Source organism: Mercenaria mercenaria, chromosome 11 (genome assembly GCF_021730395.1).
Source record: "Mercenaria mercenaria strain notata chromosome 11, MADL_Memer_1, whole genome shotgun sequence".
Lineage (NCBI taxonomy): Eukaryota > Metazoa > Mollusca > Bivalvia > Venerida > Veneridae > Mercenaria > Mercenaria mercenaria.
Genome location: NC_069371.1, coordinates 49,203,315 through 49,221,231, shown reverse-complemented (window position 1 = coordinate 49,221,231; position 17,917 = coordinate 49,203,315). Strand labels below are relative to the sequence as shown.

The window sequence follows — 17,917 nt, the reverse complement described above, 5'->3', positions numbered from 1 at the left end:
AAATTTTTGGACTGTAACTTAGTTTTTAGAAGGTCATGATTAAGAGTTTCTCACGTCGTGTCAATGCTACTTTTAATACGTTTAAAGAACTATCATCTGCAAATATTCTAGCTATACTTCAGCTATATCATTTACATAGATAAGAAATAAAAGCGATCCAAGGACTGAGCCCCGAGCAATTCCACCATGTAGACATTGTGACTTTGAAAAAAAAGTTCCGACGAAAACTTTTTGTTTTTTGTTTGTTTGTTTGTTTGTTTTGGGTTTAACGCCGTTTTTCAACAGTATTTCAGTCATGTAACGGCGGGCAGTTAACCTAACCAGTGTTCCTGGGTTCTGTACCAGTACAAACCTGTTCTCCGCAAGTAACTGCCAACTTCCCCACATGAATTATCAGAGGTGGAGGACTAATGATTTCAGACACAATGTCGTTTATCAAATAGTCACGGAGAACATACGCCCCGCCCGAGGATCGAACTCGCGACCCCGCGATCCGTAGACCAACGCTCTTACCTACTGAGCTAGAAAACTTTTTGAGTTCTATTCATAAAATAATTTTCTAACCAGTCTAACAAATTTCCAGGGATTCTATATATTGTCGTATTTTAAAAATTCGTTCCTTCTGCCAAACTCTATCAAACGCTTGGATATCACACACACACACACACACGCACGCACGCACGCACGCACGCACACCTTATTAATTGCAATGAAAACAAATGAAAATGAAAAATTGCACAGATATTTGATCTGAAACCCTATGAGTTGTGTTTATCATTCAATATACATTTACATGTTGTTTTTCTTGTTCAGAATCTGGCTCTCGACATGCAAGAACACAAATTTAAGAAGTGGGTCTTAATGATACCCCAGCCTGTGACCAAGCCCCATTCACTCCTTTATATATTATGGTAATTGCAAAAGTTTGAAAAGGCAACAAGACATCGATCAAGCCTCCGCCATATATTGAACCATTCTACAATAATGTAAATCAATGACGCTTTTGAATATAACTTCGACTCCTTGCAAACCTGGAGCGCCTGTGATAAATTACGGTATATACCGGATTCAAGTGTATCGAATGCTAAGTATCTTTAATGTATATATTTTGTAACATTGATAATAATAATTCTAACCTTTAGTCAGTATATCATACATACGAGGGGCGTTCAATATGTAATGTTACTCCGTATGTAGTTCCATAACCGCTTGTTATTTTTAGATGCGGTTTTCGGTACATTATAGAGTAATTTTGGGAATACAATGCTGTATAGATTATAAAAATCGGTAGATTCAAACTTAAAATAAAATCACTTGAGTGAGGTGTACTCGGGTATACTGGACAATTTTATGTCCAAAATATTGAGATTGTGATATGCAATTCCTTGATTCTACTATTCAACAACTAGAACTATAGTTCAATTTTCAGTTTAAAGAGATAAAACAAATCATGATCTTCACAAAAAGCATTTGAAAACTAAAATAAAAAAGTTTATAACACTATTAAATTGAGTGTGTATATTTTTACTCGAAAAATAGTAAGTTGTGTACAATAACCCTCTGCAAATTTGTCAGGGGTGATAATTATCATTTAAAAAATTCTGGTATCTTAAGTTGATACTAGTATCTTAATTCTCGATTGCGGAACTAGTTCTTACAACTTTGATTAATCGCTCTCAACACCCATTCCAGATGGAATAAAATTCGAGTTTAGAATTTCTAGTTGTGTTGTAAAATTAAAAATGCAATAAATAGTTTAAAACAAACGCAGACTCGTCACAAATTGCAGTACCTCGTAGAAAAATGATAGAATTTTGTGATTTTACAAGTTATTCTTTTTTCTGAGACTTTGGATCCCCAGGACAAACCTAAATTATAATTATGGTCCAGTATACCCGAGTACACCTCACTCAAATGATTATATTTTTACTTTGAACCTGCCGATTTTTATAATTTATATAGCATTGTGTTTCCAATAAATAGCTCTATAATGTGCCGAAAACCGCATCTAAAAATAACCAGCGGTTACGGAACTACATACGGAGTAACATTACATATTGAACGCCCCTCGTATTATAGTTTTACACTAAATGCGTGTGGACATGCAATAATTTGCGTATTTTTGTCGTGCTCTCCAAATGATAATCATTTCTGAACATGTGCAGAAGACCGCTCCAGTCCTGCAAGGAGCAATATTGTTTGAATAAAACGTTTAAACAACTATACATTGATCAAACACAGTGAAGTAGATGAGTAGTAAAATTATCATGGTAATGACAAAGATGAACCAAATGAAAATATTACAAATTCACCATCATGACATTGTACTGAAAACTTTAGATATCATACATCAGGAGTAACTCTCCTGAAAGGATCAATGCGCCCTATAAAATGTGAATAACAAGAAAAGTTCTCATATCGGTCTTGAACGGTGTTATCCTAAAGCTTAAGCTAATACGTCTGCAAATTCGTTTCAGTGACTCTTAAGGTAGAAACTGCCTTCATGCCACTTAAACGACGTTTATGAAAATATTGATTTTAATCATCCAAGTGAGGATGACCTAAATCAATATTACATGTTTTCTAGGGAATTATTGAAATATAACAGTGAAATATAAATTATGGTTGCTGATTTCTGCCAACTTCGCCGTTTTAAGTTGGTGGAGCCCTGAAGCACCCCTAGGAATAGTCCTAATTTTAGTCGTAACAGGTAAAAATATAATGTTAACTGTATCAACCATTCTCGCATGTATATCTTCAGTAATATTAGTATGAATAAAACATCACCGGTAGAAATATAATGTTAACTGTATCAACCTTTCTCGCATGTATACCTTCAGTAATATTAGTATGAATAAAGCATCACAGATAGAAATATAATGTTAACTGTATCAACCTTTCTCGCATGTATACCTTCAGTAATACAAATGTATTAGTATGAACAAAGCATCACAGGTAGAAATATGATGTTAACTGTATCAACCTTACCCGCTTGGATAATTTTAATAAAAATATTTTATAGAACTGTTTGCTTCAGTGTCAAAGCAAGACTTTTGAGTTTAATAAAATATTTTCTTCAATAACATTACACAAAACTTGCGTACAAGCTGTTTGTACATTAATTCATGTGTTAATTTATGCCTTGTTCAGAGTTAACAATTTCACTATACCGCGGTGGGGGAACACTATATTGCTTCCCGTCAACTGGTTGTTGATTAGTCTCCGAAGTTTGTGATACGGATGGATAGTATGCCTGGTTTGTAGGATAGTGTGTCCCCTGACTAACATCATTCATCGGATGGCTGTAATCCGGTAGGTTTGGAGCCGTAGGCTGAAGGTTTGGTGCAGTGGCAAGAGGGTATGGAGATTGGCTGGGGTTGTACGGTGATCCTTGGTTTACCCCGTACATTGGTTGGCTATATGTATGTTGGTTTGGAGTTGAATATGTGACCGCTGGATTGGCTGTGTTCTAAAAATATAAATAATTGCAAATTTTGTATCTAATGCTGCTTTAAAATACGAAAAGAAACTGTATTTTTCGTATATCATCCATTTGGCATAATGATCTTAGCTGGTGCTAGACACAAGAACCTACGAAAATAACTGCTATTTCTCGTAGGTAAGTAATTCATGTAACAACCATTTCAAAATCGAGCAGGGGTTAAAGGTTCAAGCTACATATTAATTTATTCATTTAGAAACTATATCTGATTTTTCTTTAACAAGACTATTTATTTTTTCCTAATGGATTATAAGTGAAGAATAATTTGAGATGAGGGTATGTTATTATCAATAAGTAGCAGAATGATACTGCAATGCAAACAGAATTGTATTGTAAAGAAAGGATAGTCTTCCTTAACCTAAAATTAAAACAAAAATAAATACTAGTAAGGAATGTTCTTTAAAAAAAATCTGTTATAGAACTTTGTAAGGTATGGAAAATAATGGAACAGTGTTTGGTGGGGAAGAAGATGAAATGTTTTGATATCCTTGACAGAGTGAAGGCTAGACTATTGATTCATTTGAAACTTGTATTTGTATTATTTAATTCAGAATTTCTTTTGCCATACCCCAAACTTAAAAATGCATGATTTCGAGATTAAACATTTCTAATCACGTGTGTGTTTGCAAAAAGGACGATACACAATGTATAATCTAAGTCACTTGTTGCATGTATTTTTTTAGATCCTTGATTGAACTATTTATATATTATTATATTATATACTATTTATTATATATATGATTAAAAATTGTGGTGTTTACAATGTTGGCAGTCGCAATAAATGGCACATATGACACGACACCGCAATTTGTAGATATTTGCTCTCCTTACTGAGCTAAGCGGGTGGACTCACATGGTTCGTACTGAATTGTGAATTCTATTATTCTATCATGAGCACAACTATTTCCTTGCTGTATATATTTTGCGGTGTATACTCCACACTCATTGCCATCATTTTTAAACTTTTTGCTTTCAGATAAATTCTAAAAAAACCCAACTTTACCTGCACCATTCCGGGAGTTTGTCCACTACGCCTCTTGCAACAGATACAGCAGACGATTACACTGACAATTAAAGCAAACCCAGTAAGACTTCCTATCACTATACCGACGATTGTACCCGTGCTAAGGTCACAACCAGAACCATCCCCGCACGAGTCATAGCCATTACATGCAAGGTCTTCATCTATACATCGAGAGTTGGCACATTCGTGTGCATAGCTTGGACAATAACCTGAAAATGAGATGGTCTCAGTGATGTTTAAGCTTTTTAGCTTTTTTCACAAGTAATATCATCTTCTAGAATGAGCATGTCCAGTTCTGATTTCTTGATAACGATAATACATATGAGGAAAGTTGACAAAGTTTTGAATTTTCAACATGTGACAATACGCGGAGGCCCTTCGCGCTATAGTATCTTTTAACGGAATAAGACGTATATTTTCCTCGAATGGTGTCCTTTCGTTACAGAATTATGTCGGCGTATCTCATCGTTTGTTGTACATTGTTTATCATAAGCTGTAGATGTTATATTACAGTATGTGTGTATAAAATATTATGACCCTCTGCATAATATCACATACAAAATACACCAAATGATAATAATTCTACCTTTTATAATCTCTGATCTACATTATATAATTATAGCAACTCTACATCGTAAAATAAAGAATGTCCATAATATAAAGATAGGTATATATAATACACAATAAAAAAGCACATAATATAAAAAAATTGTACGTTACTTTTGGTAGTGGGATTGTGGTTTGCTGGGATGGAGTTTGCAAGAATGGGTGCATCGGGTCGGCTAAGGCGGTTGACGTATGAGGGAGTCTAAGAAACAGTACGGGATATAAGTTAGTGTGAGGAATGTAAAATGAAATTAAAAAATGGGAAGTGGGATGTAGAATCGGGGTGGGTTGGGTAAAACTTATAATAAGAAAATGTAAGTTATAATTGATTCAAGAGTAAGAAATGAACAAAAGAAAACAAAATGGGAGAGTAACTGGGGTGGCAATAGTGGCATAGAGTGTATAACAAAACTAAAAAAAAAGTACTAGATATGTTGCTAATTAATATCATTTTTGTGGGGACGGTTGCGTAAGATTGTTGCGTATAACTTTTGGAATGAGAGGGTAGAACAAGTTTGGTTGGCGGTTAGAAATAGGGTATAAAGGATATATATATATATATATAATGAGAGATATTATGTGATAAAAGCTTGTCACAAAATTTGAACCTGACTTTTACAATATTTCACTCTGGTGACCTTGACCTTTGAGATACCGTTATCCCAAAAGTGTCTGTCTCTTCTAAGGCCAGACCTTATGTGACGTATGTTGACTTTTAACAACTGCGCCAGTAATTTAGAAGACATTTATTGAAACTGAGAAGCTTTACATAAAACTTTAACCAGCACTATTAAAACAACTGACCGAAGTGACTCTAATCGTTCGGATACCTGACTCCTGAAGTTTGATGAAAACAGGGACAATACTTATTTTAATAAATAGATATACAGAAGATGAAAAACAAGAGCTGCCCGTAAAACAGCGCGATCCACTATTCGGCGATTTGACAGTAAAATGAATTAATGTCTCAATAAGAGAACTCTTCTTTAAAAGCAAGATACACCAAGACATAAAAAGACCCCTCTACTCAGAGATGTAAAATTTATGTCCAGAAAACGAAGTTTGTAAAAAAAAATAAGTATGAAAGGGGCTTAATTTGGTCAAAAATACAAATCAGGGTTATGGGGATTGTAACCACACATGCAGATGATGATTATAAAGAAATATCTTTAATTTCAAGTCATTATCTTTAAAGTACCAAAGATACGTCCTTAAACGAAGCTTTCAAAAAAAATTAATATGAAAATAATTCCAAGTATAACAATTTGGTGACATTGACCATGGCTATAATGGGCCCAGCCCCTGCACATACTTTGTATGTATGCTGAACAATGTTTATGTGAACTTAAATAGTAAGATACAAGCAATAGTAACAAAGATATGACAGAGATACAAAGGTTTCCAAAAAACTTTAACATTAACAATAACCTAAGTATAACACATAGGTAGCCTTGACCTTGGGTATAATGGGCAAAGCCCCTGCACATACAATTTTGTATGCTGGACAATTTTTATGTGAAGTTACAGTACGATAATTATAAGCAATAGTAACAAAGATATGACAGAAAAACAAAGGTTGTTGAACAATTTTAACCTTGAAAATAACCAAAGTATAACACCTGGGTGACCTTGACCTTATATATAATGATTCCAGCCCCTGCACATACCTTTTTGTATGCTGGACAATGTTTGTGTGAAGTTACAGTAAGATATAAGTAATAGTAACAAAGATATGACAGTAAAACAAAGGTTGCCGAAAATCTTTTACCTTAAATATAAGTATAACACCTTGGTGACCTTGACCTTGGGTATAATCGGCCCAGTTCCTGCACATAATTTGTCTGCATGCTTAACAATGTTAATGAGAAGTTAAAGAAAGGTTGTCGAAGAACTTTAACCAAGTAAGCTCACCCTGACGCCGACGCCGAAGCCGGGGCGAGTAGAATAGCCCCCCTATTCTCCGATTAGTTGAGCTAAAAGGCTTTAAGCTTAATGCATTGGCGAGTACAGTAACTCTTTTATTGGAATAGTCAAGTTAAACTGAAGGCAGCTCCGGCTTTCCATAGCTACAATTAATAAGGATTAAATGATTCATCACTAGATCTCATAAGGTTAATATCAAATTTTATAACAGTCATCTAGTACAATTTAATGTAATATGAGAAGCAAAAATATGACATCCACTACTAAAGTAAACACTTCCTTTTACTAAACATAATAAACAATATGCAAAGGTAAGGAATATAGGAAGGCTATGTACTTACCATCCCCATATATTGTAATTATAATGGAAAATATATCACTAATGTACTGGCTACTTTTAGGGACGTATTTTATTCGGATATACCGTTTGTCCACAGTAAATACACCCTGTGGTTTGTCGTACCCACAAATGTCTCTCTCCAAGCCTGAAACAGTTGGATAAGTGTCATAAATTGCAGCAGGAATATTTTGTTATGACTTTTCAAAAAGCATTCTTGTATTCTCGTAAAAAATATGTTTCCACTAAACATGCCCAACAAAATCCAGTTTATTAATAAATTAATAGATGCCGTGATAACAAATCAGCAACATACAGAAATCAAATTATGGTTATTTATATACCGCAGTTTAACCATAATGCTTCTAAAAATGGGCATAATGGCACTAAGTGAATCTTTATCTATTCTCCAAGAAAAACTTAAACTGTCTTACCCGGCACACGTATATAACCACTATCATCAGTGTAAAACTCGAGATGGCCTTTATCGCAATCGAGGTCTAGATCTTCAAAATAGAACATGAGATTGGAATAGGTTGAATACCAGGCTTCGAACTTGGTCTCACAGTATCCTCTTCTCGGGTATGTGTAGTCGTCAGTGTTATCATAAATGTACATGTCATTTAGTTCGAGCTTTATCTGGTATTCGTCCTTCAAGATGAAACTAAACTCTTTGCCACAGTAGTTTTCCATGTCATCTAGCATATACAAATGCATCGTATAAAACATATTAGACTTGCATACCTCGCAAACATTTCAAATCAGTTGAATAAATTCATTCGGGCCTGTGTAGTTTGTAGATGTTCAGTGCAAATTTTACACGGGGTTGTCATAAACGTGTTACAAAGGATAATATGTATCAAAAGGTAGGTAAAATATCTAAAGTTTATGCTTCTGCCAAAAACAGAATCCCCACCTTAGTTCAAGCAAAAATTCCTAGATTGCTGTCCTTCTGGTCACATATGATGTAAATTAGCGTGTTATTTTTTTGTGTGTGTTATAATGAAATATTAAAGCCAATATAAAATCAACTATATGACCTATGGCTCGTTATGGACGAATACCTTTTATCGACTTGTGCTAAATAATCCTTCAGCTTACTGTTTGGACGTCTGTCATCATGTTACGAGGGTTCAACGCAATAAGGGCGTATCTACATATGATTATTATATGTAGATACGCCCTTATTGCGTTGAACCCTCGGTAAGATTGTTTATGTGGTACTTAGACAGAAAAGCGCACGCCAAAACAGCATGGATTATTCAATTTAAACATTATAGTGACTAGTTTTAGCAATACATATTATACATAAATAACTCTTATCAATATATTGGAAATATCTTACATCCATCACATGCTCCATTTAAAGCGAACAACAATATTCCAATTATAGATAATATTCCCTTTTGCTTTATTGCTCTGGTAAAATTCACAACAGTAGACTCCATTTTAAACTACCTTATCAGAAAATATGATACTGTTTACACAGGTAGGCTAGCTATATCAAGTAACAAGATACAGCGGTCTGGATCAATATGCATTCAAATCGCGAAATAAACATAAAGGTACATTAGGGGTGGATAAATTCACGGTAACTGATGCATGCATAGAAAACGTAGTTATTCACGTACTAGTATCCTACGCATAGTACTAGAGACCAGTCAATGAAACAAATAATACCCCTGTATACTGGCATTTACATTATCTACGCACCTGTATGATACCAGTTAAAAAAGACAATGAACTAAATATATGGTGAAACACTTCGAGATATGGCATGTCAAACGTTGCTAAATTATATATGTATGTTATTATTATAGTATGTTTGTTATTTTTATTCAATGTCGTGCCATTCATATTCTAAGTGTTACCATTGTTATTCTATATGTCGTTATTCTTATTGTATGTTCGATATTCTTATTGTAAAAGACGTTATCGTTGTTGTATATTCATTATTGTTTTGTAAGCTTGATATTCTTATTGTATGTGGGATTTCCCGCGATATAAATAGCACACGTGATATAAATAGCACAGCGACGCTATACAAATTATACAATCACATAACATAGAATAAGAATGGCACGTTTTGTAAATAGAATTGTCAGATATTGAACAACAATGATAACTTTTACCATAAGAATATCGAACATACAATAAGAATAAGGACATATACAATAACAATGGTATTACTTAGAATATGAATGACACGACATTGAATAACAATATAAAAGATACAATAAGAATAGCGAAATATAGAATAACAATAATGACTTTTAGAATATGAATGACAAGACATTGAATAACAATAACAAACTTAGCAACGTTTGACATGCCATACTGAGATAAGTCATTTCACTGTAATTTCAAATTTGAACGTAAATACTGTCCAAAAAGAGTTTTTTTCTTGTTTTTATATTTTGTGTGTGATATGGTACAGATAACATGTCTAAATTTTAGCTTAAATAGTGGATGTGGATTTTTATACTAGACGTAAAACATTTTCTGATCTCATACATGTATTTTATAACTATATTACGGTCAGAAAAATTGTTGAAGTATTAATCCGATTACAATAGGGGATTATTTTTCTATCAATAAGGTAGACTATCCGCAAATGAGCCGAACCATGAGAAAACTAACATAGTGCATTTGCGATCAGCATGGATCCAGACCGCGCAGTCTGGTTAGGATCCATGCTGTTCACTTTCAAAGGCTATTGCAAATGCAGTATGCTATTTTTCTCGTAGTGCGGCTCAATGGACTACATGGAAATTGAATCAGATGTTTCAGAAAAGTTTCAAAATCATGCTGAAAGACTTGGTCTTATATGTACGGTGGCGCAGAGGTGACATGCACTACTCTTTTTTTCAATTGCACTTCTCTTTTTTATCTTGTTCCCACGAGATACTAACTCGAGGGAACGACTTAGTATGTCGTGGTAACGAGTTACTAAGTCGTGGGAATGACATAAAAAAAGAGAGAAGAGCGATTAAAAAAAAGAATTGCATTAAAAAAAGGAGTAGGGCAATAAAAAAAGTAGTGTAATACAAAAAAAAAGAATAGTGCAATAAAATAAGAGTAGTGCATGCTAGCTATGTCGAGGGAACGACTTACTAACTCGTGGGAACGAGTTAGCTTTGTCGTGGGAACGACTTACTATCTCGTTCCCACGACATAGCTATCTCATTCCCACGAGTTAGTCAGCCAATCAATTTTTTTGTTATATTTGTTATACCCGTGATCATCATGGACGACCGATGAACAAACTTGGACACTGACTGTGGTCCCAGATATGGTCGCTAAGTTTCGCTTTCTGAGTCAATCCACATGAACTCTAGTGGGTTGGACTCCCTTTTGAGTGGTAGAAGCCCTTTTGGTATGCCAGTGACACTGTATGTCGGCCAATATCCGGCTGTTTTTTGTCGGCTTCAGATTCATTTTGCCCGAACTTGACCTGGTGGGGTTGAAAAGCAGGGATGATTGTTTGTCAATAATTCTGCGCGGAGAATGTCTGCGAATATTTGACAACGTTGTCCACGTCAATTTTGCAAACAATTCTTACCACTTTATGTTTAAAAGAAAATAGAAAGAAAATCAATTTCAAGTCACTGTTTTTTAATCGGCAGATTTCATGAACAACGACATGTACTGCAATTCCAAACTTAGTATGGTTAGTGAGAAGGTGTCAAGATGGAACTGAACGACGACAATATATACGACCGCCGAAGATCATCATATCAAGGCAGTGGATCTTGTGAGCTAAAAATAGAAGCTTGGTACAACACCTATCACAAACTTATGTTCAATTTTGAAAATCTGAACCTAGATTGTAGCGAAGGTCATCTTGAATTTTTCGTTGTTCAGAACAAAGACACGAGAGTAACGGGTAAGGCTGTTTTGTTCATGCAGATTCGCAAAAATGCTTAAAAGATCACACTTTTTGTGTTTGGCTATTTCATTGTACGCTTAGAATTTCTCATTTATAAAATTCAAAGCTGAAAAAAAAAAACGTGGATTGTGTAAATTATTACGACAACAGGAGAGCATTAAACAAAATTATTTACACATACGTTTCAATCCTGCTAAAATATTGAATAAGCATGTATAATACTTAGTATGGTCGAACTTCGAGACCGGCAAAAATTGTTCGAGTTATCAATAGTTCGAGCCATCGAAAATTATACTTTTAATATATAGCGACTTTGCTGGGACATGACGACGTGACCAAGTGTGGGTGACGTTCGAATTATCCGGGTTGGAGTAAACGAAGTTCGACTTATGTTGAAACATAAACAATCCGTTACATTTCAAAGCGGGTACTTTGGTATTTTCAAATTTAAACGTTAGAAATACTTTTAAAGTTGTAGACAAAAGCAGAAGCAGGTTAATCAGATCAAACGATTTATCAAAACAAAAGGTTACAAAAAAGTAAAAGCACAGAGCTTTTGATTTTTGGAGATTTTCTTTTTCAAAATATGAAACCTTGCATATACGTATCTATGAATAGTCTTCTGTTAAAATTGTTTTAATTATGTCGAATGTTTTTTTTTTCTTAAACATGTCTTAAACCTGCTCAGTGTGGTTTACACAGGGAAGTTTCAACTCGCAGTTTGGCTGTGCTCGTCACTTTTGTCCCATTATAATACACTCGCAAATGTGAAGGATACATGTGACATTGCAACAGTTTTTAGTGTTAAAATGTACATGCAATCACGTCGATATATCACAATACCTTAGTTTGATTATCACTTTTTTGTGACATATCACCATGAGTGTATTATTATCCAGTTGTTATGGTTAAAAGACGAATACATCTTCATTGGAATATTCTGTTATCATTTATCTTAGAATGCATTTGGTAGCAAGTGGTTTTGCTTTTGCGACAAGTGTAGACCAAGATCAGTCTGCAGATCCGTGCAGTCTTATCATGGTTTTGCACTGTTCGCTGTTCAGTCAGTAAATTTTTAGTGAACATCCCTTCAAATAACAAATGGTATTGCCCAAATTGAAAAATGGACCAGTCCATTTTAGAAAAATGGCAGGGCAAGGGATAAACAGATTTATTTACAATAAATGTAACTACTCATCATTCCTTTATATTATTTTCAGGATTAGAGCATGACGTCTGTGGACTAAACAAACCCGAAGGTGTGTTTACAGTGGACACTAGGTTTTTAAAAATAAAATATATCCCTCGAAAGGGTCAGCAGATCTTAGACGTCTTTTCAGTAATCATTACAGCTTTCAGAGAAGGTAAGTAGCGGGGTTTTATTGACTTCGAATATACAATGCTTGATAATAGGGAACAATAGGGGAACTTTTAATAACAAAGCTTTTAATAAAGTCTTGCAAGATCGAAGAATATTAAATACATATAGATGGTATTTGTTCGGTTCAGTGTAAGAAAACATAGCGTACATCATATGAAATATTTTCACGAGAGGTGTGGCAATGCATATGTAAAGTCTGGTGTTCAAGAGTGATTTGATATTTTAATCATTCATGTAAAGACAAACACATATCTTTTCAATTGTTTAACCAATTTGTAACCATTTTGTGTTGAATGCTATGAAACAAAGATATCTGATATTTTTCACTGCAAAAATCCTGTAGGAATTTCACATAAGTTCGTGTAATAGATACGATTTTATGTCTCCAAATTTTAACATTATGCATACTCGTACTTTCATTTCATTTCGTTAGACACATGTCCACGTTATGCCCATGAATGTGTCAACTCTCGATGTATAGATGAAGACCTCGCGTGTAATGGCTATGACTCGTGCGGTGATGGTTCCGGTTGTAATCTTGGCACGGGCGCAATTGTTGGAATAGTAATTGGTTCCCTTGCCAGTGGAACGTTTTTAATCATCCTAATGGTGTATTGTATTTACAGAAGGAGACATGAATGTAAAAAAGTTCTGGTGAGTTATGTTACTGTTTAGAGAATAATAAAACAAGCTCATCAAAAGGAAATTAAATATGATCCAATTTAACATAATTATATCAGACTACAAGCTAGAAGTACTCCCCCGTTTAGCTCAATAGGGACAGCGCGGATCCACGGAGCGCGGGTCGTACGTTCTCCGTGTCGATTCGATAAAAGACGGTGTGTCTGAAATCATTCGTCATCCACAACTGATTCATGTGGGAAGGCTGGCAGTTACTTACGAAGAACAGTGTACTGGAACAGATTCCATGAACACTGGATAGGTTACATAACTAGAATACTGTTGAAAAATGGCGTTAAACCCAAACCAAACAAACAAAAACAAACCTGGTTGCCCGACGTTTCCGCTTCATATATCTCATCATCAATGAATATACGTTTACCTTTTTACTTGCAAAGAAAATCGTTGAGCTTAAAACTACTTGGGGAAATTGGATACAATATTCTTGATATTTTAATTCAAATTATTTTAATTTTCAAAAGAAATCTTACTTCAAAATTACATACTTATGATTATGCGATCGAGGTATCTACATTTATCAGCATGTAGTTGAGGTCCTATAAGCTAACAACTGTTAACAGCAAGTTTGTAAACATTTATGTACTAAGAACATTTGTTTAACATGGTATTTCGTGAACCAATTGATAAGGTAGCGTTTTTGTTTGAGTTGATAAGTATTAAGTCTAAACTTAGTTACGTCGCAATATGGATTAGCATTTTTCTTATTTTGTTGTTTTTGAGATTTTCTTTTATTTAAACCCAAATCTTAAGACATAAATCTGTCATTTTTACGCTCTCTAATCTCAACTCTGAACGATCAGCCAGCGTTTCCTAGGCGTATTTTCATCTGCAATTTTGTAAAAGTGTTCACACAGAAGTATCGATGATTTTTAAACTTTTGAACGTATATTTCTTACTGAATATAGATAAATTTTATATAAACTTGTACAGCTATCTTTTATTTCAGAATCTAGATTCTCACCAGGAAGGAATTCAAAACACTGTAGTGCGTCATGACGATTTTCTATCACGTGACCAAACTTCATACCCTCTCTCACAGGATACTTCAGCACAAGACCAAGGTCTGTACACTGTCTCATCTACTGCTGTAACTGAAACAGACAGCGAAATTATGACACAGACAAACCAAGAAGATCTGCTTCCATCATATACTGCGCTATTTGGCGATAACCCAGTGGAAAATAGACAATATCATAATACCCTAAGTGGAAGGAATTTAACAAACGGCCAAGAAGAAGAAAATGAAAATACTACTCAGCCTCCGTCATATACAAAACTTTTTGGCAATAATCCAGTAGGGAGGCAATATCACGAAACCTTGAATGAACGTATACAGTCATCAATGAACAATGCAACACGTGAACAGCAAAACTTTCCAGCAAATAGCCAAGAAGAACAAAACGAAGATAGTACTCAGTCTCCACTACATACTGAAATATCTAGAAACATCACATTAGGGGTAAATAATATGGAAAGACCTGCGAGGGCAGTTTTAGAGACCCCTATTTGAACAGTCATTTAGTTTTATTTCATTCTGAATAAGAAACAGATTGGTGAAAATTATAGCGGAAAAGGGTGCCTATCTGAGCCGTGCCATGAGAAAACCAACGTAGTGACTTTGTGACCAGCATGGATCCAGACCAGCCTACGCATCCGTGCAGTCTGGCTAGGATCCATGCTGTTCGCTAACAGTTTCTCTAATTCCAATAGGCTTTGAAAGCGAACAGCATGGATCCTGACCAGATTACGCGGATGCGCAGGCTGGTCTGGACCTATGCTGGTCGCAAAGCCATTATGTTGGTTTTCTCATGGCGCGGCTCGTCTATCTTTTAAGGTGATCGATCAGATATAGCCGAGAAGCGAATTTGTTTGAAACTTCAACATCTGCTCTTTTGTAATTACTTATGTTCTTACAGTGCTTAATACATTTGAGGTTTTCATCGGAAGTACTTTTAAAATTTGTATTTCCTATCATGGTTGCCCGACAAGATAGAATTATGTTAGCATAAGTCTAAATTTTATTAACATATTTTACATAAAAAATGACATTGATGCAAGACTTCCTGTATCATATGTGTTAAAGATTTACACTGTAAATACATTTTATACATTTTGCTGCATTTCATTAGAAAAACAATTTTCTGCAATTCATTTGAAATGCAAGTTTGACAAATTGTTATTACTTCCCTTTGGTTGCGCAACCAAGATTGATTGAGTAAAATGAATTCAGGTGGAGAACACAGCATTAAATTCCATTTGGGTCGGATTGTTGAAATATCCCGATATGTTTCAAATGAAAATGTAAAACTAGAAATTACATTTTTAAAAAATGAACTGAAAAGCCCAGATTTTTTTAAAAAGGAAAAAAAGAAAGCTTTCATGTAAAGGGAGAAAATTACAGAACCTTACAAAAATCAGTAAAACGTACATTTCTACTAGGAATCTATCTGTTTGTTGTGGGTATTTTTGTTTCTTTAATAAATCTTTGTCATATATGGAAACTGAAAATGTAATAACATGTTGCTACAATGTTACTGACCACCTTAAACGGCGTTGTTCATGTTTTTCTGTTACAGTGATTCTTACAATAATACATTTCATGTTATCATCGAGATCTTGATTTACGTTAAGTCTTTGCTAAACCATTTTCCAAAACAATATTGACTTTATACCTTGGAATACAAAGTGACTTTCGGTCAGTGACTAACAGCTATATCTAAATTATCAACACGGTCAGAGATACATGTCCATTAATCCTTGCTTACACTTAATCTTCTTTTCAGCCAGTGATTTAGCAACTGGCTATAGCACTAAATCAGTTATCTAGTATCAACCTCGTGTTCTTCTATTTCTTTGTGACCGCATCACACAAATATTCTGGACGAGTATAAATAGACCGGTATTTTTTTTCATAATCTTGGAATTACGCGAGTGTGTTAGCAACTGAGGACTACTTTTTATACAACAAATACAAGCAGCGACAGATTCTAGAATAATTGGAAACTTTATATTTACAATCGAAAGATTTGGGGTAGGGTTTAGGGTTAGGATTTAGGATTAGGGGTAGTGTTGAAATTGGGCCCAACCTGAGGTAAACTTAGTCTTACATAGAGTTTAGGTAAAACATATAAAATCTTCTTGTTTTGAACCACAATGCACAGAGCTTAGATGTTTTGCATGTAGCATTATATAGTGAAACTCTTCCAACATTGTTCATATCATGACCGGTCTATGCACGATGAAATGTTGATTATTCAGGTGTATCGGTTGAAATATCACTCAGTAAGCACTGACTATCAGTCATTTCAGGGCTTTGATTTAATTGTTGAGATCATGGCGGTACAAAATTGAACACAGGTCGTGATCTCATGCTCACATTTTTTCGATAATACTTTCTACTATGTTTATAAAATATGAAAAGCTATGATACATATTCGAGATACATTTTGTAACAGTTACGGACATTACTTGCTTGTTTTTGTTTGTTTTGGGTTTAAGGCCGTTTTTCAACAATTTTTCAGTTATATGTAACGTCAGGCAATTAGCCTAGCCAGTGTTGCTGGATTCTTCACCAGTACAAACCTGTACTCGATTCGTGTATTTGTTTAGTTACGGAAAGATTTTGGAGCGATATCCTGGCTTGTTCTATACCAAGGAACAGATAGCAGAGAAAGAGGGGAAGTTTAAGAGGGAAAGACTGAAATATCTTAAAAAACAAGGAGTTGATCCAAATCCACATTGGCAAGGGGACGGTGACGTGTGTTGCCCTACGTAAGATAATTTGTTTATAATTTCAATGTTTCTTACTTGTATTTGAATTATTTGTTTTGCTTAAGAGCTATTCGCCCAAAGATTGGATGATTTTTTTTCAATATGTTCATTCCCACTTAGTTTAGTACAGAATATATTTATGACTCTGAAAAATGAAAATCTAGCTGCACATGAAAGTAGGATATTAGTACAAAAATGAAAAATGTAAAAACTTTGCATTATTACAAAAGCGTTGCAACGGTTATTACCGGCTTCGTGATTTGTTTTGTTTTTTACTAGAATGTCTTGTAAAAATCTTTTTTCAATACGTTAACTTTGTACCACTATATATATAACTAGAATTTGGTCACGGGATCAATTTATTGTTTTGCATTACACGTGGAAGGCAGTACTGATATGTTATCAATGATACAACTTCTATTTTAAAGGGATTAACCACACATTTTAGGCGAAAAATAATTCATCTCAAAAACAAAAAGCTGAGTTCTCTGAAAGTGATTAGTATCATAGTATATTGTAAGTAAGAGAGAAATCCAATAAAACCTCGCGAATTTTTCAACAAATATATATTCGTTCGCTATTTTTTCAAGAATTGTAGACATGGTATCTTAAAGAAAGTTGGCTATAAACTTAAAACTATCATGTTATATTTGAACAAAAGTATATTTTATTGTATTTTGTTTTCTATTTCAAATATACACATCTTTTCAGATAGCTGTTTAATCTCTTTTTGAAATAACACTTCTTGTCTCTTCTTGTTAAGTATAGTCTAAATTTAAATT

The 17,917-nt window shown here is 34.4% G+C and overlaps 2 protein-coding genes and 1 long non-coding RNA gene across 3 annotated transcripts; 2 read left to right on the top strand and 1 right to left on the bottom strand.

Annotated features, from left to right (window-relative positions):
- Nucleotides 1-527: 527 nt before the first annotated feature.
- Nucleotides 528-8,896, bottom strand: LOC123531802 (uncharacterized). Its single transcript, XM_045313056.2, has 5 exons — nt 8,738-8,896; nt 7,827-8,090; nt 7,397-7,540; nt 4,506-4,735; nt 528-3,469 (listed from the first exon to the last, which is right to left on the bottom strand). Exons 1-5 carry the CDS (start codon nt 8,838-8,840, stop codon nt 3,131-3,133), a joined length of 1,080 nt encoding a protein of 359 aa, XP_045168991.1. The 5' UTR covers nt 8,841-8,896; the 3' UTR covers nt 528-3,130.
- LOC128546575 (uncharacterized) lies at nt 8,107-12,639 on the top strand. Its single transcript, XR_008366028.1, has 3 exons — nt 8,107-8,258; nt 11,019-11,278; nt 12,502-12,639. It is a non-coding gene; the product is annotated as an uncharacterized LOC128546575 (long non-coding RNA).
- Nucleotides 12,640-13,107: 468 nt separating this feature from the next.
- Nucleotides 13,108-14,937, top strand: LOC123530961 (uncharacterized). Its single transcript, XM_045311736.2, has 2 exons — nt 13,108-13,316; nt 14,311-14,937. The coding sequence occupies exons 1-2, from the start codon at nt 13,269-13,271 to the stop codon at nt 14,872-14,874; spliced, it is 612 nt and encodes a 203-aa protein (XP_045167671.2). The 5' UTR covers nt 13,108-13,268; the 3' UTR covers nt 14,875-14,937.
- Nucleotides 14,938-17,917: the final 2,980 nt, after the last annotated feature.